This window comes from Leuciscus leuciscus, assembly GCF_965113295.1.
Source record: "Leuciscus leuciscus genome assembly, chromosome: 1".
Classification (NCBI taxonomy): domain Eukaryota; kingdom Metazoa; phylum Chordata; class Actinopteri; order Cypriniformes; family Leuciscidae; genus Leuciscus; species Leuciscus leuciscus.
In genome coordinates this window covers 59,872,023-59,895,293 of record NC_138725.1, presented here as the reverse complement: position 1 = coordinate 59,895,293, position 23,271 = coordinate 59,872,023, and the positions used below count along the sequence as shown (strand labels likewise).

Genomic DNA, 23,271 nt, shown 5'->3' with positions numbered 1-23,271 from the left:
ACAATGCGTTACATCACACGTTTCAGTCTCAAACAGAAAGTGTTTTTCTATACGAGCCCGCAGACCATCTCCCTGTTTGGAAACTTCACGAACGAAAATACTTTGGAATCAGGTAATTATTTTGACCCGTGGGATTGCTTTAATTTTTACGAACTTGCTAATAGCATTGCTTAATGGATTGCACGAAAGTTTGTGTGCTTTTTGCGTTGATGTTTAAGCTAAAGACTGTTAAAGAGTAAACTATAACTAGGATACATGTATTTTTTACCTTTGTCTTTTCTAAATGCAAATGTATCTACTTTTAAAAGTATTTTTGATGAATTAAAGCAGACTAGATAAGTTATTTTGCGTGATAGCCAATATACGAAAGTGAAAGTGGGAATGCCCACTTGGGGATGCATACTTCGATTTTGCTTTCCATACTTCCGAATAAATCCAAGGCACTGCACCATGTCCCTGCAACAATCTCTCGAGCGACAGTGTAGAAAACTACTGCTTGTATACAAAGATGAAGACTCAAATGTGGACGTATATTTTTGTGATATTTTTTACTCTGCAGAGTAAATCCTCAGCTTGCAAATGGCTCATCCAATACGGGAGGGTAAGCAACGAATCTCTGACTTACCTTAGGGAAATGGTAAGTAGCTACACTTTAAATCTTTATGCTTTATTTGTGAATTTTTGAATAGAATAGTGACAATGCCTTGTACATTAGTTCTACATTAGACTGTTGCACACATCTCAGCAACTTTCCTTTAAAATACCTTTCTTTTCAATGATTTGTGCAACAGATTTGTTACTTTTTTTCTTAGAAGTATCCAACTGTTAACTCAACCTTACAGAATCATGTACAACTATTTGGAATACTATGCAATGTTTTGCTATTGTGGGATGCTGTCACTGATTCGCCTTTTACACGCCACTGTAAAAGTGTTTCATCATTATGTTACATCTTTGCTTCTATCCTTAATTTTTGTCACAACAATTTCTGATGTTTACACTGTATTTGATAAGTTTCTATTTCTACATGCTCTAATCTTCATTCGTTATTCAACGTGGTTGCCAAAGTGCAATGCACTAACCACTGCGGGTTGGCACCACTTTGATTTAATTAAATATTGAAGGCAGCAATTAAAGTTTTCGTTTTTGTAAATTGATGTCTGTAACAGCAATGTCAAATATTCAGCATGTGTTATATATCAAAAAATACTAATTGTACTCTGTCTTATAGGGTGGAAACTATCATGATATCACGGTGCCATTTCCAGGGAAACTGTACAACTGGATAGACAACGATAAGGTTTGCAGAACTTTTCTCCTTATTTAACAACACTTGAACAGAGTGCAAACATTTCATTCCCTAAATAACACTTAAGTTATCAGAGATCATCTTGCATACTATGTTCATAATCTGAAGGACCCAGTTACCTACACAGGCATTATGTCTCCTTACAGGTGGAGAACCAGCTGAAGTTTCTTGTCCTGACCTTAGAACATATCATCCAACTCATGGGGTCCAGGGAGAGCGTGAACACAGTGCAATGGAACCAAAAGACTTTACAGCATTTCCTAGCTGACCTGGACAGACAGTCGTCGGAACTTAAAGAATGTGTAAGTCTTGTGTTTTCAGAATACCATTCTATGAATTGCATATTATCCTACATTTTTAATCGAAGAGAACACTTTATTTTGATGGTCGCTTTAACACATTCTGTTGACTATAAGTAGCGTTGCACCTACATTTCTCCTAACTCTCATTAGAGTGTTAGTAGAGCATTAGTAGACTGGTAGTAAGTTGACATATACTTGCAAAGTTACTTATATTCAGTTGAATGTCTGTTGGAGGAGCATCACAATAAAGAGTTAGCAGATGTAAAGCAGTGAGTCGATGAGAGTTAGTTGACATGTAGTTGCAAAGTTACTTACAGTCAACAGAATGTTCAAAAGGGACCATCAAAATAAAGTGTTACCGATTATCATAATAGTAATAGACCACAAACTCAGAATGAATTACACTCAACCATTTAACATAATATTGCATTAATCTTACAAATGTTGATGACGTTCGGATGAAAAGGCTGAGTGAATAAGAGCCTATTCAGTGTTTGAAGGAGATTTAGAGACTGTCAAAAAGATATGATTGTAGAAGTATATAGACGCTGTAGAAGATTTTTCATCATGTTAACTTTGTCATTAATGTTATTTTGGCTAATTGTTTATGTTTTGTTGATTTTTTTTTCAGGTGGCTCAATATCCATCACGTAAGGAGTCCTACGAGAGAAAGATAAAAAGCCACTTCAGGAAGTTAGATAAGATTCTAAAGAAAGAAGTAAGTTTGATCGCATATTATATTATATGCGTACCATAAGAGGCATATCATATTTGCTCAATGTAAATGTTACTTTGTAAAGAGTAAAAGGAATGATTTTCTTCCATATAAAATGTAGTCTGTTGTACTCAGCTAAAGTTGTTCCTCTTGTGTTTTCAGAAATATAGCGCCCAGGCATGGGAGAAGATCCGGAGAGCTGTGAAACATCACCTTCAGAGGATGGACATCATCGCAAGCAATGCCAGGTCCTTTCTAAAAGTTTAACAGATGATCCGATATAATGACTGAAGAATGGCTTGCGATACAGTGGTGTTGGAGTGTTGAAAATGTACTGCTAACAATGCCTTACAAACAAAAACTGAAAAAACTGAATGTAACAAATGTATCTATTTTATTTAAATGATTGTATTTCATTGCAATGAATGTAGCCTAGAGTTGTATGTTTTACCTAAAGTGTTTTAATATAGAGTTTACCTTGTGTTTTTCCTATGAAAACTTGAAGTAACCGGATCAAGCAGGCTAATTATTTTTCTTACCTGTGAAATTTCTGTTTTTTTATTTATTTTTATTTTGGTGCAAATAGGCCTCTGTGCCTAAACAATACTGAGATTTTTTGCTGAATGTGAACAAATGTTAAAAAAGAAACAAGCAAGCTATGCAATTCAGATCACCAGTATTTATTTACTGTCAGATAGGTGTAATGTGTTCGTGATTGTTTCTTGTATTTATTATATTTAATTTAATTTACATTGTGCAATTTTTGTATCCCAGGATATTTGCTGTTTTCATTTGTACTGTTATTTATATTTATTTATTTATTTGATCTGTTTGTTCTCAAAATGTTTTTGTACTTTTAAAGTTATTTATTTATTTGATCTGTTTGCTCACAACATTTTTGTACTTTCAAATAAAAAATAAGTTATTGAAACTAATGTTTCTTTCATTTGGTTTACTAAATCCATTGAACTGTCACACACCAGTATAAGAAAAGACGGTTGACAACTCCTTACTTGTCCTATACTTTTCTAGTATGGTTCTTCAGAGATTGAAAATGTTCTTTGAGGTATTTAAAAAGTTTTAAACCCATTATTTTTATTCTAATTTCCCGACATTTGTATAATGCGAATGCTTCGTCTATAATGCAAACGTTTCACTATAATGGACATAGGAGAGAGGTGCAGAAATTGCGTTTGCAACATATTAGGGCTCTTCTCGTAGGGGGGCGCCAAAGTCATTCCGGGCGCCAAACAAACATTCTTCTGTGAAACACAAAATAATACATTTCTTCTTGTTTTTGTTTTTGTTTTAGCGTATGAGCGTCAAAAACAACCGACACATATAAAATAAAGTCATACAGGTTTTGGAATGCAATAAGTAACTGATTACAGAGTTTACATTTTCGAATAAATTCGAACTGTTGTCGAGTAGCCTAGTTCCATTTTTAGGCCGGCGACACACTGGCTGCGTGGCGTGAGCGTCTCAGCTGCGTGGCGTGTCCGTTTTTATTTCGGCTCCCATGTTAACAGGTTAGAGCCGCGCGGGAAACGCGTGCATGCTAGAAATAGAACCGACGCCTATTTTTCACGCGACACGCAAGCCTGTTGGAAGCGTTTCCAGGCGAAATAGAATGTTTATATGTCATTTTGACACGAATACATATTGACATAAATGACATTTTGATGTTTGAAAGTCTCTAGGTTTTGACATAAATGCAGATAGGGGGAGAGCGGGGCACAAAGTAACGCTTTTTGACTTTCTCAGTTTGTGTAAATCTACTTATGGTTCAGTATTTATTTTTTCCCACATTTCTAGTACAATTATATAGTTTTTGTTTTATTAATACAGTAGGCTATATTCTTTTTTCTTGATATACCCCGAACGAATGGAAGTGAAATGTGACAACATGCCCCATAGGTGGGGTACATTGTAACGTGTGGGGCACATTGTAACATAACATATGACAGCTTAAAATGTTATCTGATCTCATTAAAAAAATATACAAAACAAACTAAAATATTTTCTAAATAAATACAATTAAAAAACTTTTTCATATAAAATAATGGCAATTTTTAATAATTAAATATAAACTCATTTTTTGAGTTTTGACTACGAACACATGAAAACACAGCCATACAACATAGTTCAAAACAAATAAATAATTAGTCATTTCTGAACATTGACTCTCAGTCTTTATTCACCTTTTTCTCACGTTTTCTCAATAAAATTAATAAAAGTATAGAATATAATAGCATATTTCTAATAGGGGCACATTGTAACGCAGTGTTACAACATGCCCCCGCCTGCACAACTGGGATTTAAACCCGGCTAGTGTCTTCTGCTAGTTAGCGAAGCATTGAAGAACTATCTCAACTGTTAAATAACATCTTGGAGTTGGAGATTAAAATAATATCAGATTTGTCTTATTTTAAATAAACACAAAAAAATAGAGATGAAAAATTAACTTAAGTAAGAAATTTACTTTTGCTATGGTTTAATAAATGTCTATGGATATCTTCCAAAAAAATAAAAATTTTGGCGGAATTTTTTTTTCTATAGGCTAGCCTATAGTGTTGATATGGCAACTAGTAAATAAATAGGCTACACAAAGTTTCGTCCTCCAAGCATGTGCGGAAGTATTTAAAACAAGCGTGTAACTAGCCCCGCTTTAGGTTGTGCCCCGCGCTCCCCTATAAATGTAATTTAATAAAATATATTTTTGATTTTCAAATATTGCACCTGTCAATACAGAACGATATATTCTGTAGCCTATTTTGCCGTCAACACTGCTATATATTTATGTTTAACATGAAGTAGGCCTTCCACCACTCTCTCCCCATATGTCGAATATATATCACCAATGAGGCTTATCATGTTACCTATCAGCAGCAGCGCCGCGTCAGACACGTTTCTGGTGTGCAAAGACATAGAAAACGCCACGCAGCCGCCACGCAGCTGCACGCAACAGAAACGCCCCGCTCGCGCCACGCAGCCAGTGTGTCGCCGACTGAATAGTCTACTTGGACGCATTTATGATGTTTCACACTTAATCTAATGATTGTCTGTCACATGCTTTTGTTTTCATGGTGCTTTAAGATTTATTCGTGAAATGGGCTGTAAACTAACATTGTTTTTCCCAGCTTTAAATAAAACAAAGATTGTTGGAGTAGCCTAGGCCTATACGACGTTTCCTATTTCAGTCGTTCTACTTAAAAATGTCACGTTTAATTTAGTGTGTTACTTGTTGCTTCTTTTAATGAATTGTGAAAACTGTTTCTATACCAACTATTTTAAGTGTAGGCCTAAGGCTACACTCTTTTCTAAAGTGGTTATCTTGAAGCATTTATTGTCACTTGATGATTGATATATTTTTATATTAGCCTATTCAAGTATAAGACATTTGACTAACAAAATTAGTCATAACCTACAACACTCCACCATATCCATAGCATACAACGCAATCTTTAGGCTATTTATTTGATTATTTGTTTGTCTCATTAAACTATTTGAACAATTCCATGATGATGCATTTAAAGGAAACCATTTTTGTTTTGTTTTAAATCAGTTAGTCTCACGCTCAGTTCCATAATGATGAGCAAGCACATAGGCTAATGATATGTCTCTTGTGTTTTTTTCCAGATAGGCTACATACTCAACAGCAGAGGCTAAATGAATATAATAGCTAATTTCAGGTATTGCGCTTCGTACGTTAACATGGTGAAGATGGAATATTCCGCTATTGAATGATGACGGTGTGGGTATTATTAATAAAGCGCACACTCATTATTAGCCTAGTTTTAAGTGGAACACATGCACGCGCTGAATTGGCAGAATTGAATTCATAGAGCGCGAGCTTGCTCGTGTGGTCTGTGAGCGTAGGAATAGGCTATACGCTGCGGTGGATCGTGGCAGTTATGATTCGCTGATGTGGGTTGTTGACACCTCACTGACACCTCACATGTGTGCTTCCCTCTCCCATTATCTGAGAAAATGTTTGTTTTTTCTCATCAATTTTATGAAAGAAAAGAAATTAGCCGTTCATTCATTGAAAGCAATGGGAATTGCCCAGTGCTCAGCTTCTTTCGAGTTCAGTGAAAAGTGAAAATGGCACACACATTTTACTACGTAGTCTACCACCCTTCGGTCTCCTGGTTAAGATGAAATATATAGCTAATCAGTGTAATAATAAAAAAACACCGACTGTAATTAAAAAATGACGCCATATAATAAAAGGTTTAGTTTTGAACGGTTTTTCTTCAACGTGAAACTCAACGGCATTTTTATTTTTGTATTTTTTTACTACGAATTTGTACCAGGTTTGTGTTTTTTTTTATTATTTTTTTTTTATTTTTTTTGCACTACAAGATAACCCAAGATGGCAATAATCCAAATAACTAATTCGTTCACAAATTTCTTAATCATTCTAAGTTTTCTTGATAATATACTGAGAACTTTAATGCTAATTGTCCGACATATAATTCATTAGATAGATGAATTAGATGACAAATATGCATTATATAACAAACTATCAAAACAAGTGGCATTTATTTTAAAGAAATATGGCATAAGCACACTTTTCAATTAAAGCATTTCAAAAAGTTTGATAGATTTCAAATACAGATATTGTTCAAAATGAATTGTCTTGGATAGGCAGACAGACAGATAGATAGATAGATAGATAGATAGATAGATAGATAGATAGATAGATAGATAGATAGATAGATAGATAGATAGATAGATAGATAGATAGATAGATAGATAGATAGATAGATAGACAGACAGACAGATAAATAGATAGATAGATAGATAGACAGACAGACAGACAGATAAATAGATAGATAGATAGATAGATAGATAGATAGATAGATAAATAGATAGATAGATAGATAGATAGATAGATAGATAGATAGATAGATAGATAGATAGATAGATAGATAGATAGATAGATAGATAGATAGATAGATAGATAGACCACATCCTCTTAACCACAGCAAAGGAGAGAGAGATGCACAGCGGGAAACAAAAGAGAGACGTTGCGGTCTCAAAACTTCCCAAATACACACAGTTCTTTCCATTCATCACTCTCTTTTAGTATAAAACGGTCAATTGGCACCCATGTCTTCAGCAAGAGATTTTCAAGAAGTTTCAGCACCGTTTGAGACTCAGTGCTCTTTTACAGCTCCTTTCATTTTTTTGACTTGGACAATCAGCATCAGCTGTCTGATTTTTGTTCGCATATACAAAATGGCACTTTTGAAATGTATCGCTTTATTGAGTCTATTTCTTTTTTTCTCACAAATTTGTTCAATGCCAACAGACCGCATTAAGAAAGTGCGGACGCTTGTGAAAACAACTCACAATCTACTTGAGAATATGGTAAGTTGAGTTTCTCTCTCTTCTCTCTCTCCCCCCGTTCTCTTTATTTCCTTTCCATGCATTACCTAGCTATGTCCTAATACAGTATGTGTCTTTTCTCATAGGGAGGTCTTTTTCCTCGTGAATGCTTGGAAGAAAACGTCAAAATACCCTTCCCGGAATCTGCACTGCAATCAAATGGCTCCAACCAGGTAAAAACACATCAGGCATATTAACTCCTTGATTGTCTAAATGTTTCTGGAATGGCGGAACCTGGAATGATGAAGACTGCATATAATAGGCCTATATAGCCTATTCTAACTGTTATATGTCTAATTTTCAGAACATCGGTGTAAAAAAGGCAATGTATAAAATCATGGAGCACATTGACTTCCTGTTTGCTAACGACAGTTATCCAAAGTCCTGGAACCAGAAGAAAGTGGAGGATTTCCAGAACATAGTTTACCGTTTAATTTGTGTAAGTTCGAAATACATTTATTTTTATAGGCTATTATGAATATATGAACATGGCTGTAATTATGTCATATTTCTCATCCGTGTGTAGATGGGGAGAACGCACAGAGCCGTGGATGATTTTCCAGCAAGGGAGGATGCTCTGAAAACCTACTTTGATAAACTGGCCACTCTCCTCAGAAACAAGGTAGAATACAGCAGATTTCAGTAGGCAACGCACAAGTAAAAACTGTGATGTCATCCCATAGCCTGTATATTAATTGCTGTTCTTTTCCCCTCAATCAGAACCACAGTGTCTGCGCGTGGGAGGTGGTTCGAAAGGAGCTCCTGCGTGTTCTCAACGTCATCCTTAAGCTTAAACCATTCAAAGGGTAGTTTTCCGTGGACTTACTGACTACTTATTTATTTATATATTTATTTATATATTTATTTATTTATTTATTTATTTATATATTTATATATTTATTTATTTATGTATTTGATACTTCATTGATTTGTAAACCGTAAAATTGTTTCATTGTATCATTGTTTCCGCCTAAAATTTATACTTGATGGTAGCTACTTTGTATTTGTGAAGTACATTACTTGGACACAGTCTCTTTTGATAACATCACTCTAAATTGTAATGTAGACATGCATTTTCTGTAAAGCTGCTTTGTATTGTGAAAAGCGCTATACAAAGAAATGTGTATTTTACCTGAATTCAAATCATTATCCTGAACACTCAATAAAACACTCAATACAACTGAAGACAAGTTTATCTCTGAGCATAATTTACAACTGAACAGCCTTGTTTCGAACATCATGCTGTATTGCTGTAAAATTAAAGCCATGATATTCAGACAGTAGATTGCAACTGTAAAAATGCTTTTCTATAACAGTGTGATAAACAAAGTGTTAACATTGATTGAGTAGCCTAACACACATTTTACACACACTATTTACGAAAGTACAATTAAATATACTCTAAGTAAACTACTAGTTTAGTAATTTTATACTGCAAGTAGGCTACTTCAGTACATAAATAGTAGACTGAAAGTACGTTCTTATTTTTAGCTTAAAAGAAGTAGGCTATAGGCTACTGTTATAGCACACTTGAAAAAAAAAATATTTTTTAAAGAAAGTGATGCTCACTGTCACTGCAGAGCCAAACGATGTCTAGCTACCCCTATCTGGACTTAAAGGGTAAAGGGATAGTTCACTCCCATGTTGTTCCAAACATGTATGAATTTCTTTCTTCTGTTTTTTTAACACAAAATAAGATTTTGAAGAATGACCAAACAGTAAATAAAAAAAATATAAATTCAAAAAATGAAAATTCTGTCATCATCTACTCACCATCATCCCAGCAAACATTGGTCCGACGGCAACGTCGTGTCCCTGGCCAAAAATAGTCGCGGTATGACGGCATAAATCGGTAAAAATATGTAACACAGAACATTTCCTAAAAATGCATTCAGATACATGTGTGCATGTCTACAGTTATCTGAGGTTGCATGTATAATTGTTATTTTGACTTTTAGCTACGTAGTTCAATATATACCATGTTGTGTTTCGGGTGAGAGAGGACGTCACCATGGCGACGTCTTTTACACGTGCATTTATAGTCCATCATGACCCTCTATGAAATCAATTGTGATAAAGCTGTGCTTAATCCTTGTGTGGTTAATACTGCAATAATTAATTAAATTTTTTATTAAATTAAAGTTTTAATAAGTTGTGTGAATACGTCCACTGACGTCCTTTACACGTCTATAGTATCGGGTGAGAGGACGTCACCTGGCGACGTCTTTTACACGTGCATTTATAGTCCATCATGACCCTCCATCATGGAATCCTTGTGAAATATGCAAAAGCTGTGCTTAATCCTTGCATGGTTAATACTGCAAAAATTCATTTAATTGCCCAAGTAGTTTTTAAGAGGTTGTGAAGACGTCCACTGACGTCCTTTACACGTCAAGGCTGTGAATACACGTCCACTGACGTCCTTTACACATCTAGTCAAGCAAGACAGAAAAAAAACCCCCAGGAATTATCTTTATGAAATACACGAATTGTATACAAAGTAAATATATTTACTTTATCTTGTTTAAATAAATTATAATCACACAGTTCCCAGTGTGGTTAAGTTAATGCAAAGCCTCTGCATTTTAGTCATTATTTCAACCTTAGCCTACCTTACCTTTTCGGTAATGTTGTGTTTTTTATTTTTTATTTTTTTATGGAATGTATGCATGTAAAACAGAAATATATCTGGTCACCATTTATGTCTGAGTTGGATGTAATTGCCAAAACTGTGCTGCCAAGATGTAACAAAAGATCTCCCGACATTACCAAATCCCGCGATAGGTTAGATTATCTCACGAGATGTTAACGCGTTTTCCCCATAGACTCACTCCGGAACACTGAAGTTTGAACAACCACGAAGAGAGGAGGAATTGAGGCCCATATTATTAAAAATCTACTGTTGGGTACGTACATTTTGTATTATTAGATTCACGTGCTAGAGTTTTACTTGTTTGACATGAATGAACCGAAAGAAATGATGCCCACATTGTCAACTGAAATTGGCTAACTGAGTTTGGCTAAAATTAGCTAGTAGGCTAAAAGTTGCTTTGAACTTATACAACGGTATACCATAGTATAAAGTATGTTTAATGATACAGTCAAAGTTATTACTGTAAATTATTAATGTAGCCTTTTGAGAGTTTCTTTCAGAAAGTAAATTATCTGAAGTAGAATGAAATGTTTAGCTGGATTTGAACATGTATGTTTTCAGTAACTGCTTTAAAAATTTTGTAATTTTAGAATTGCTAAACATGTCTATTCAGGGGACATCACAGCCCACCTGTCTTTATCAGAAATGTCCTGTTCACTTTCTCACTGTTACACACCTAGTTAAGGGTCTTTCTCAAGGGCACCACAGTGGTATTGAAGAGGCAGGGGACAAATGCTGTTTTGAATTTAGCTGAAGACCATACAAATATTTTGAAAATAAGTGCATGTCATTTACCTCAAATTTTTAATTTTCATTTATTTTAAAAAGAAATATATTCTCTTCCCTTAGATGCTGTGAAGAGGTGGAGCCCACATGCTACAGACTCTGAAATTGATGCAGCAATGGCAGAACACCTGAAACACACTCCAGGAAGAGCTGGGGGTGGTGGATGCAAAAAATGAGCCAAACAATGTGTTTAAGGGATAGTTCACCCAAAAATGAAAATTGTCATCATTTACTCAACCTCATGTTTCAAACCTGTATACCTTTCTATGCTAAACACAAAGATGTTTAGAAGAATGTTTGTAACCAAGCAGATGTCGCTTCCCATTAATAATCATTTTTTCTCCAATAATGGTAGTCAGTGGATGCTCTATTTGCTTGGTTACAAACATTCTTCAAAATATCTTCTTTTGTGTTCAGCAGAAGAAAGAAACTCATACAGGTTTGGAATTTGGTGAGTAAATTACATAATTTTCATTTTTGGGTGAACTATCTTTATAATTCAGTATTTTGCAATTGGTATTTTAGTTTGGTTAACAAATCGAGAGCTTAGAATTATAAGGTTCTATCTCCGTTTATTGTAGTTTATAAAGCATCAAAGTTTTTAAACTCGGTTTATGTTTTGTGAGATGGAACCTTTTATTTTATTAATAACTACTAACAATTTTTTTTTTTTTTACAAAAATAACACCACACAGGCATTAATAAACACCTAATGGATCAGATTGTCAAAAACTCAATTTCAACCAAAAGTGGAGATAGAACCTTAAAATTTTAAGCTCACGAAATGTTAAACATTGAAAAAAATAAAGAAATTTTGGCTGTTCAATATCAATAAAATGTTGTGCTTAATCAGAACATGCTTCTTTTTTGCTTATGTCCACAAATAATGTGTTATTGTTTTTGATGTACACGTGATTAAAACGTTTTATTGACGTTCAGGTCTGACTGGACCAATTTTGGACCTTTTTAGAACCTTTGTCAAGATGTGTAGGCTAAACCTCAAGACTTGATTGTCTTTCACGATGTTACACAATAGGTGTGTGATTATTTTATATGCAGGCTTATATATACACTTAAATTATGCAGCAACACATTTAAACACATATGACGACGCATTTAGACGTCCAGGGACGCGCAGAAGAGACGTGGAATTCACGGCCAGAAAAGACGTGGAATTCACGGCCAGAAAAGACGTGGAATTCACGGCCAGAAAAGACGTGGAATTCACGGCCAGAAATGACGTCGGTTCAACTTCCATTTTGGAACTATTTTTCAACCATGACGGGACGTCTCGGACGGACGTCTTTTCAACGGTCATTAAACGTCCAAATGTTTGCTGGGATGTCTGTTGAAGCTTAAAAGTTTATGTATTACAAGTTGAATCAAATATTTCCTTTCTAAAGGCCCATACACACCGGGACGAATATCGGCGCGCGTTATTCGCCAGCGTTTTTCAACGCGTTTTTTGTGTTCACACCCAAGCGTTTTTCGCTGACGATGAGCCGAGTGAACATGCAAATTCATTCCCTGACATTAGATGGCGCTTAATGTAAAACAGAAATACAATACCACTCCATAACAGTCTATACTCTGCAATACCACTCCATAACAGTCTATACTCTGCAATACCACTCCATAACAGTTCTCTTTTAACAAGATTTTTGTAGTCGCTGTCGCGTTTGTCATATAGTTCTTTATTCCGACACCAACGAGACCAGCAGCTCTACATTAATCTTGCCTTGCATCTTCCTCGTCATTTCTTCCCGGCAGTGTCTGTCTATGGGCAGTGTAGACGCTACCAGAGCCCGTCTACGGAGAGCCTTGGCACTTCCTATTAGCCCCATTGTATCGATCTTGGTTGCAGTTCCATTAGAATTCCACTGGAGGTGATCGCGGGCGAGTGCAGACTGAATGGGAGTCAATGGGGCTAGACGGCTAAATGTGTCTCTTTCACCCGATTGCCGTTGAGAAATCTCAGATTTTATTGTAGGTTTTGCAAGTTCAACATGGGTTATAGGTCGAAAGTTGAATGAACGAGTACTTATTTCTTTTCGATTTCTTACAGGTTGAGTTGTTGTTGCCCATAACACGCTAGCATTCTGCTAATGACGTCAGCATTCTGACGTCATTGACATTTTAAAAGACTTTTTAAACCAAATAAGTGACTCTAAAAAATCTAACACCCAGCAATGTGTAATTTCTTTGCATCTCCTTTCGAATACAACATTCAAATTACTAGACAAAAAATTATATCCTGAGAAAAGTGGATTTTGAGGGTTTTTCGCCATAGACCTCCATTCATTCTGCACTCGCCTGCGAGCGCCCCCGCATGGACAGAGACGTGTTACTGCAGCAGTCCAGAAACCGGAAGTAAGCAGAGAGTGCCAATTCTCTTCCTATTAGCAGAGCCCGTCTACGGAGAGCCTGTCCACTCCCTATTAAGCCCTATTATACCGAATTTTGGTTGTAGTACCACCAGAGTTCCACTGGGGGCGCTCGCCATGAGTGCAAAATGAATGGGAGTCAATGGGGCTAGACGGCTAAATTTGTCTCTTTCACCCGATTGCCGTTGAGAAATCTCAGATGTGATTGTAGATTTTGCAAGTTCAACATGGGTTTTAGGTCGAAAGTTGAATGAACGAGTACTTATGTCCTTTTGATTTCTTACAGGTTGAGTTGTTGTTGCCCATAACACGCTAGCATTCTGCTAATGACGTCAGCATTCTGACGTCATTGACATTTTGAAAGACTTTTTTAAAGCAAATAAGTGACTCTAAAAAATCTAACACCCAGCAATGTGTAATTTCTTTGCATCTCCTTTCGAATAGAACATTCAAATTACTAGACAAAAAATTATATCCTGAGAAAAGTGGATTTTGAGGGGTATACCGCCATTGACCTCCATTCATTCTGCACTCGTCCTGTGAGCGCCCTCATATGGAATCAGAGTGGAACTGCAACCAGTTCAGAAGCCGGAAGTGTAGTGAGAGTGAAACTTCTCGCCATATTAGACATTCTCTGCTATTAGACATTCTCTGACGCTACTTGGCGTATATATTCTTCGCTGTTACGTATGTGTGCTCGGCAAGACCGTTTTGTGTTTGAGCGCCCCCAAGTTGTGTTTTACTGTAACTTCAGAAGCTCCAGACACGTGAGCAAAAGCGCCAATCTCATTGGTCGGATAGTTTTTGACGCGGCGCGTCAAACCAAAAAAACGAACCCGAGGCGTTTAAAAAAAAATTACGCTTTTATGCGTGGCGTTTTTCGCGTCGGTGTGCACACTCACATTGGCGCCCTTTGTTTAGTCACGATCGAGGCGTTAAACGTCGGCGAATATCGCGCGCGAAATTCGTCCCGGTGTGTACGGGCCTACTTTTTGTAGGTGTTTACGTAAACGGTGTTTACGGGCCTACTTTTTGTAATGTCTATTTGACATTTTGGGGTAAACTGCTACTGGATATTGAGTCCAGCACCACCTCTGTGTGGTCAAGCCTAATCATCTTTAGGGTGTTTCACAGTAGGGGAGACCGGGGACAGTTGCAACATGGGGATGGTTGCAACATGTCATTTTTCTCCAATCAGAAACAAGCTAGAGTGATGACACTCATACTGCACAGTTAGACCCTCCACCCACCAAGAAGACAGTAGACATATTCAACATCTGCTGCTGCATTTATTGAACAAAACTTGTTTTTGTTTTTTCATGAGATATATTTTTTCATGAGATATATTTTTGTCATACTGTCCTGACATTTTGTATGAATTAATCAAAACTTACTTAGTTTGAATTATTGTTTTGTTGACTTCTAAGTGACATGGTTAGCATGTGTCAAAGTCAGCGTGTCTAGCAGGCGTATGATGTTCTGTCATGGCTGATAGGGTCGGGGACGGTTGCAACAAGTTATAAATTGCATGTTTAATAAAAGTTTGTTGCATTGCAAATTGTTCAATTCTTCCTGTCTGACACTGAAATATGGAGAGATTGAATAGCATCTGTAACACCTGCACACTGAATCTATGTAGGCCTATGTTCTACACATGAACAAACAAAACTCAATAACTGTTATTTGATAAATATGTCTAAATAAATAAATTATAGGCTACAATAACATTATTGAAATAAATAATACTATAATATAATAGCTAAAACAGTTCATATTTTCAGAATTCTATGCTCATGCAACCGTCCCTGGGTTGTGTTGCAACTGTCCCCTGGGTTGGGGTCAGTTGCAACATCTGGCTTCTTCCATTCAAATAAATACTGTGAACGATATGTCATCATCTTTAAATGGTATGGGTAATTAGCAGACAGATGCAAGTTTAATATATACCAATTTGGTTGGTCTAGTCCAAATAGTCTCTGAGTAACTGAGAGAAATGCAAAACGTGTTGCAACTGTCCCAGGTCTCCCCTACACTCTTAAGAAAAATGGTTCTAAACAGTACCAAATTATGGTTCTTCGGCTTGTAACAATAGCAGAACCCTTTTTGGTGCTAAATAGAACCCTTTTTTATAAGGTTCCATAAAGAACCATGCTTTGAAAGTGCTATATAGAACCTTAATGGTGTTATAAATAACCTTTTCAACATTATTTATTTTCATTACTATCTTCATATTATTAATATTGGGTTTTTTTTAGCCCTCTATCTGCCTGATATCTTGTTGCCTCTATTTGGGTTTTTCATTTTAAAAAAACAGCGTGTTCTTGTTCATGTACTTTTTCTTAACAACGGAACTGAATCAACACTGATAATGACCATCCCTGTAAAGCAATCTGTATTGTATAAAGCGCTATATAAATAAAGGTGACTTGACTTGACATAACAATCTCTGCCCATACAGTATAAGGCATTTCTTAGAAACATAAATAAACATGTAAGCAATGCATAATATTAAATACATTATCCAATATCCAAAATATAAAAGCATCTACAATTAATAAACAAGGAGACAGGGTCATTGCATTTCCTTGATAATATACAACAAGGGATAGGGTAACATGAGGGTTAGGGTGTGGCTTGACCTTTAAGCCCACCTATCACGTGCAGAGAGGACGTCAAGCTCCACCCATTGGCTCAACTTTGCGCATTTCTAACGCACAGTAGCAGAGTGTCGTTCTTGAATGAATAAGTGAATTCAGTGAATGATTAAATTACTCATTTAGGGCCTATATAGTCACTTGATTAATTCCTGTATGAATCAATGTATTTAAAGTCCTCATTAATTTAGAATAGACAATAGGCCAACTATTTATCCGTGCATCTTCTTCTTTTTTTAATTTTTTTTATTCATGTGTCCTCATAATATTTAATCAGAATAACTTCCCATCTTTCTTGCAGCGACATCTTTTCTCTGATGATGTGTTTATTAGCTTAATGACTGGACAACCTGTCACTCATGAGATCACTGCAGCAATAGCAACCGACAATCAACCAACAATCCCGATGGGTGGACGGATCGCCAGCTATTAAATACAAGTTATGTCCATTATTTCCGTCTCTGATTTCTTTGACCAAAAAAACTCTAATTAGCTTCAGGTAAGTGCCGTTATAATTTTTAATAATTTTAAATAGTTAATTGCCGCTTGCATTTTCAAGTAAAGGATTTGGACGTTGACTGCATCTTTTATGTTAATGACATGTATAAGGCGGAGTTAAGGCGGAGATCTGAAACCTTTCAGCTGCGCACAAATTATTTGCGATTTATAGATTTCACATCTGGAAGAGATCGAGGGGTATACGCACGTTTTTTTGTTTTGTTTTTTTTTTGTTTTTTTTTGTACGTTCGTTCTCTGAATCACATTTTAGAAATAATCGTATATGAAATGGGTTTCTATGCAATATTTTATAAACGAGGCCCCGGGTGAGTTGATGTTCTTGGAGCAATTGTATTTTCATAAATGCCAAGTTAAGGCATTTTAACGCATTTTTTTTTTTACTGTTAGGCCTAATGTAATGATTTTGCAATTTGTTAATTACAATATATTTTGGCCCAAAACAATTTTATATTTTTGTTCATTAAACGTGTGGCAAATAGCTATGGTTTCCCTCATTGTTCATTTCACGCCATTTAAACAAAACAGAGAAGCTCTCCTGTTACAACCTTGTAAACTTGACATTTACATTCCCGTTTAACCACACTTTAACCATCTGTCTAAAAAGAACAGTGTTTAAATGGTTTACAGTCAATGTCTGTGAACATGTATTCTTTAGCTCTTCCCTTTCTTACACACCTGTCCAAGTTTACTCAAAGCCAAGCAACAGTTAAACAATAGCAACTGGTAAAATACTTTTGTGATTTAGAAAACTGAGACGCAGTCTTAGGTTCATCAGAAATAAAAAAGATGTTAGCGTAAAGGGCAAAAGAGCAAAAAATAAGCTTCAGTATGAAAGAAGAGTCTCTACTGTAACTTATATAGTACAACACATTTGCATTTGCTCTAGACATAGTAATAGACAAAAACAGGATGTTATTTTGCAACAATGTACAAACAGGATATGTGGTTAAAGTGTGATCGCTATAGGTCTATTCGGATCTCATATAGCATGATGTTCTTGAACTAGAAATAACTTCTGCTGGAACAAACAGCTGCATAGATGCACAAATGTCTAAGGTCACACCATCAATGTCTAAGGTCACACACACACAGAGAGAGAGAGAGAGAGAGAAACATTCATGTAATTTTTATTTGATTTTTTTATTCATTATTCATTATTTTTTGTTATTATTATTATTAATATAGTGTTATTAATGCTTTGGCAATGTAAAGATTTATTTTACCATGCCAATAAAGCTATTTATATATATATATGAGAGAGAGAGAGAGAGAGAGAGAGAGAGAGAGAGATGTAGTTTAAATATCAACCTCAATATTCCACATACACCACGTGTATCTTATTTATTCATCCACCTTCCTTCCTTTTTTCATCACACTCTTTCTTTATTGATCTGCATTGACCTCTTTCATTCAGATATTTAAGGTAATCATTTCACAAATGATACTTTAATAACACAATATTCTGAGAGGTCAGTGTATTCAAAATGTATCTTTTATTCAGAAATGACAAAAAAACATACAAAAATACAACATTGTAGATGAATGAATAGTCTACTGGAGTGTTCAAGCTGTGAACTGTCCAGTGCTGAATGGAAATGGTGACGTAACAAATCAAAATCAAAAGTGAAACTGACAGTTATTTCCCTTACAGCGATCAGGCATAGAAAGCGAATACACCTCTAAAGCCACAAAGGAGACAATAAATAAATAAATAAATAAATAGATAAATAGATAAATAGATAGATAGATAGATAGATAGATAGATAGATAAATAAATAAATAAATAAATAAATAAATAAATAAATAAATAAATAAATAAGCCAGCATGCGAGTAAGCATCTAGAGTTGTGGAGAACCATGCATGATGTCAGAGTTGTTCTTCAATATGAAGTTCAGGGTGCGGATAATCTCACTTCTCGCGATTTCCCATGCGCAGTAACTGAAATCCTGCGCAGAAAAAAAATGCATTCAACATAAAAAATAAATATAAATAAATAAATAAATGATTACCTTTATATAACACAAAAGTATATATGACTACAGTTAGGTTTGGGACACAAGCGTACCTTTTCTTTCAGAGTTGAGGCTATAGCCTCGAAGTAAACCTTGAGTGAGGCGTCTCTGCTGGGAAAATCCTGGGCCGCATCAGACTTGCTCATGATCTGTATTTACCAAGACCCAGAAAACATGAAATTAATTAAATGTCATATACGTAACGTTCATATGGGTAAGATTTTTTTTTTCTCTTGGCCATAATGACACAAAATCTCATCTCATAGACGTTTGATGAATGGCTATGGTATTTTCATTTAATTTGGTCACTTCCTCTGAATATCAACATTAAAGTCCGCGTGAACCGGAAGTTGCAAACGACTTTTCTCCAGTGCTGTGACGTATTTCCCAGTGAAAAGGAATATTGAACAGAGGGCAGGGTTTTACTCTAGCGCTCCTCCTCTCCATCTCTCGCTCATTAAGCCTGTTTTATGCTTCTGCGTCGAATCGACGGCGTACCCCCGCGGACCCCTCTGCGTCGACGCGAACCTCGACGCGAGCCCTCCGCCGTAGCTTGACGTGCACCTCCAAAAAATTGTAACTACGCGTCGCGGTGACGCAGACCGCAGGGGCTGTGATTGGTCAGATTATACATCATTTCCGGAGTAAAATATATTAAAATAGAAAACAGTCATTTTAAATTGTCATAAAATATGTTTTGTTTTATTGTTTTTTATATACTAAACACAGCCTTGGTGAGCAGAAGAGACTTATTTTAAAAACATTAAAAATCTTACCGATCTAAAACTTTTGACCGGTAGTGTATATGTATATATTTATATATATTCTTTTCTTTTTTTGTTGTTGCTAGAAATAAACTTCAATCAATCAAATCAATGTTTGTTTTGAAAAAAAGTTTGTTGTTTATTTACAATACAATGTTCACGGGTACATCATGGATATCAAGTAATTAACCAAGTCTGCCACGGGACACTACATTATCCTGCCATGGCACCGTGGTCGAACCCATTTTGTAGCCCAACCCGGTGATCTTTGCACCCGAAGATAAAATCTTTAAAGTCACTGCCAGTCTCTGAGCGAGGTCAATAGGCATACTGTGTGTAGTCTGATGCTGTATTAACGGCTTTAAACGATGAACAAGATCGTCAAATCGACCTTTCGACATCCGAAAATACTTAAAGTGCATTTCTTCGTCCAAGTCCCTCAGCGGTCGAACAACCGTAACAAATTCGCCAATCCTTCCCCTGTCTTCGTGCACTGGTCGTACAGACCACCTTCGCTGACGTCTTTTTCTTCTACGATTAAACATTTGCAATAAAATCATTTGTTGATTAGCTCCAGCTGCAACAACACTCTCTCTCTTTCGCTCGCCATTGTCGGAAATGAAAAAGCGGAACCGGCGCATGGAACCAAAACAAACTAGGAAAGAGATTCGCGAACCACACCACCCCCCTAGCGTTCTGGCGGTGAAATGCACCGCGATGCAACGCAACCCGACGCAGAACCATAAAACGGTCACGACGCCGTTGGAGTGACGGCGTAGCTACGCCGTGGAGTTGACGCAGAAGCATAATGAGGGCTTAAAGACTAACGATTTGAGGGGAGTGGTTAAGCGTTTCCCAAACCAAGCCATCAAACCTACGTCATCAGGGAAGGTCCTCCAATGCAGAGGGGAGGGGCATTTTCAGATTTTGATTAACGTAAAAAAAAAAAAAATTCTGTGTTTTAACTTGCACTGATTAATTGTTCACCAACAAGACTAGTAATATGCGCTAACAAAGTAAATAGGGTCCATTTTGATTTCAGTTGGACTTTAATTTATTTTAGTCAGTTGAAATTAAATCGAGGTGAACCAATCAAATTTTGTTTCTAAAGATAACAGTGATCTATGACATTGTATTAGCCTACGTACATTTATTTGTTAACGAGAGATTTGTGGACACATTAATGTTTTTAGATTTTTGGAGTAAAAATTAGGCTATAGTTTTTATTTTTAAAGTGAAAAATAAAATTAGATAAAATATTGCCCCAAGGGGGCCATATTACCTCATTGGTGTTAATTGCATTTACAATTTAAAAGTAAATCCACATCGTTCTTAAAGGGGCATCTCCCCCATCTCTGTAACATACATATCAGGCTACACAGCGCTCTATATTACTTGATTCTGATTCGTCAGTTGAGGCAGTCAGCGGTCATATAGCCTATTTTTTGGCATAATGGATAAACTCCAGGGCAACAACTGACCGGTTCTACTTCCAGCGTCTCTTGGAGCTTCATGCGTCTCAAAACGCAGTTTAAGTTGTTCGGAGCACTTCATAAGGCCTGTTCATTTTATCTTGAAAGCTTTTGATACTACAAGTTCAGGTTCAAGATCAATATACAAAGAATGCAAACGAAAAGATCACTCGGAAGAACTATGCAAACCGCCAAAAGACTCGAACTGGATTGGGCTAGTGAAAGAAATGAATTGCAGCTAAATAATAATAAAAAAATTATAAAAAATGAATCCTGTGTAACCTAATGTGTTGCCGTGTTTGTGTTGAGCGATTATTTTCTACGTTGCAAAGAACTATTTTTCGTAGCGGCAGCTTTGAAACAACATGCAACCTAGCCTATAGCCTAGACCTAGGCGAGACAAGGACAAGATCTCTGAAGTTGAAGACATTAACAAAAATGAAGTTTGCTGTTTTCTTACGCATTTGCTTTCCTCAATCTGCCGGTATACGAGGCCTCGAAACTCAGTCATTTTTTCTGAATCCCACTGGTCTGGAACACTGTAGTCCTCAAACAGTGCGTCAATATTCTGGAGTGTCTGGTAAACAGCCTTTTCAACACCAGAAACCTTCAGAAACATTAAGAGTTGAAGAGTGACCTCATGTCCACAATAACAACCTAAAGTAGTGCAAATTAAAACGGTTATTCAAAGTTTTTACCTGATTCTTGTTGCTGGACTCGAACACATTTTGCGGGAAATATATGGGAACGTGGCCCAGGCATTGCGAAGGGAAAAGGCCACCCTAAAACAAAATTGTTTTTAGTTAAAGAATATCCTATATATCATTTAGGATTTATGTTTTTTTTTTTTTTTTTTTGCTTTCAATGAACCTTCTCTGCAACGATTCTTACCGCAGTCTCTATAAATGTACAGGTTTTCTCCATTAGGTCCTTCCGAAGGATGCAGTTTGTTGGTAATGACCAAACCTGCGCAAAGCAGAAAAAGGTGCACAGCCAGGCCACATAATGAAGGTCCATTCTGACAGATGCCTATAGAGGATCGGAGAGCATGAGTTTAAAGCAATAGGATTCAGCAATTTCAATGATAATTATAAGCCTCTAATTTGACTGCTTACCTTGTTGAATTGTTGTGTATCCTTTACAACTTGTGTTTGTTCTTATGTGATACACTCACAGCAGGTCTGCAGTTTATATACTGCATTTTGGATCGAAAAGTGTTGGGGGACCATTGATGTCTTTCTGTTTTCGAGACGTCTTTAACTCCGCGGTTTGTTCTAATTATGCTGACTTGCGTCATTTCAGTGTATCCCAAATCAAGACAGATTTCGTCGTTATGAACGTTATGAAGCCACAACACCATGTGTTAATTTCATGTTGGAGTCACAACTATTGCTCTCTAATTCATCTTAAATAGGTTTAAATGGTATCTAAGTGCCCAAGGTACGAAACCCAAATAAAATAAATAAATACATTCCAGTGTATGTAATTGTGGCAGATGAGTGATATCTTTTGAGTTAAAACACATTGTGGCATGTTGACACATGTTTGTTGTTCACAAGAACTAATAGTGAACAACTTAGCTATAATTTAGGCTACATCTGAAGGCTTAGTCACAGATGAGCTGATCGACAAAAACTTTCTGTTGAAATATTTTCTAACGCATCCAAGATGATCAATCTAAATACAAATCACCGAATCATAAAATAGACTACTAATTGTTGTGAGATTGTGTTGGCAGATTTTAGGCTTATATTTGACAGTCTCTTAATGTGTTGAGAATTAGGCTACATTTTTATTACAATTAAAACTGATTTCCCTTGCGTCAAGTGTTAAACACTCGAATCGCTTAAAAAGAATATGGAATAGCAGCACAGGTGTAAAAAAACAAAGAGTGAAAAGGGAAATGTTAAGTAAGTTACATTGAAATTAGGAGGTTAACCACAGAATATGGTTATAACACTGCAGTGTATATTTGTGACATGCTGTACGGTCATTTCCAAATGTGCCTGCAATCACAGATCCTTTCTTTGGTAGATTTTTGGTCGTTCTTGCTTCTGGTTTTGGTAGGCTATCGGCCTGCGGTATTAAACCAGACCACAGTTACAAATGCTATTGTTTTTAACAATAAATCTGTTGACTGATGTTGATTTTATGCTTCTTTTTAGACCAATATTTATTGTGAAAATTATTAAGAATAATAAGTAGGCTATTTTGAATTGAATATTCTTTTTTAGATAATATTATAACAATTCATTGTGCCTTTTATTTAGTTACATTTATAAAATAAATGGCAATTATTTAAATTC

At 36.0% G+C, this 23,271-nt stretch overlaps 3 protein-coding genes and 1 long non-coding RNA gene across 4 annotated transcripts; 3 read left to right on the top strand and 1 right to left on the bottom strand.

Annotated features, from left to right (window-relative positions):
- Positions 1–118: 118 nt before the first annotated feature.
- Positions 119–3,269, top strand: ifnphi1 (interferon phi 1). Its single transcript, XM_082178999.1, has 5 exons — positions 119–637; positions 1,232–1,300; positions 1,456–1,611; positions 2,243–2,329; positions 2,489–3,269. Exons 1-5 carry the CDS (start codon positions 509–511, stop codon positions 2,591–2,593), a joined length of 546 nt encoding a protein of 181 aa, XP_082035125.1. The 5' UTR covers positions 119–508; the 3' UTR covers positions 2,594–3,269.
- Positions 3,270–7,604: 4,335 nt separating this feature from the next.
- On the top strand, positions 7,605–8,542 carry ifnphi2 (interferon phi 2). The gene is made up of 5 exons (XM_082147360.1): positions 7,605–7,702; positions 7,807–7,893; positions 8,025–8,159; positions 8,247–8,342; positions 8,441–8,542. The coding sequence occupies exons 1-5, from the start codon at positions 7,634–7,636 to the stop codon at positions 8,528–8,530; spliced, it is 477 nt and encodes a 158-aa protein (XP_082003486.1). The 5' UTR covers positions 7,605–7,633; the 3' UTR covers positions 8,531–8,542.
- Positions 8,543–9,500: 958 nt separating this feature from the next.
- On the top strand, positions 9,501–11,833 carry LOC309506553. The gene is made up of 2 exons (XR_014208862.1): positions 9,501–10,626; positions 11,223–11,833. It is a non-coding gene; the product is annotated as an uncharacterized lncRNA (long non-coding RNA).
- Positions 11,834–18,555: 6,722 nt separating this feature from the next.
- On the bottom strand, positions 18,556–22,083 carry ifnphi3 (interferon phi 3; the record flags this gene model as incomplete). Its single annotated transcript, XM_082168025.1, has 5 exons — positions 21,857–22,083; positions 21,664–21,747; positions 21,426–21,572; positions 18,783–18,878; positions 18,556–18,663 (listed from the first exon to the last, which is right to left on the bottom strand). Exons 1-5 carry the CDS (start codon positions 21,980–21,982, stop codon positions 18,556–18,558), a joined length of 561 nt encoding a protein of 186 aa, XP_082024151.1. The 5' UTR covers positions 21,983–22,083.
- Between the last annotated feature and the right edge of the window lie 1,188 nt (positions 22,084–23,271).

Coding starts and splice junctions, on each gene's coding strand:
- ifnphi1 (XM_082178999.1), top strand. CDS start 509: ATGAAGACTCAAATGTGGACGTATATTTTTGTGATATTTTTTACTCTG. Junction 638..1,231: donor TGACTTACCTTAGGGAAATG/GTAAGTAGCTAC, acceptor TCTGTCTTATAG/GGTGGAAACTATCATGATAT. Junction 1,612..2,242: donor CGTCGGAACTTAAAGAATGT/GTAAGTCTTGTG, acceptor TTTTTTTTTCAG/GTGGCTCAATATCCATCACG.
- ifnphi2 (XM_082147360.1), top strand. CDS start 7,634: ATGCCAACAGACCGCATTAAGAAAGTGCGGACGCTTGTGAAAACAACT. Junction 7,703..7,806: donor ACAATCTACTTGAGAATATG/GTAAGTTGAGTT, acceptor CTTTTCTCATAG/GGAGGTCTTTTTCCTCGTGA. Junction 8,343..8,440: donor CCACTCTCCTCAGAAACAAG/GTAGAATACAGC, acceptor CCCCTCAATCAG/AACCACAGTGTCTGCGCGTG.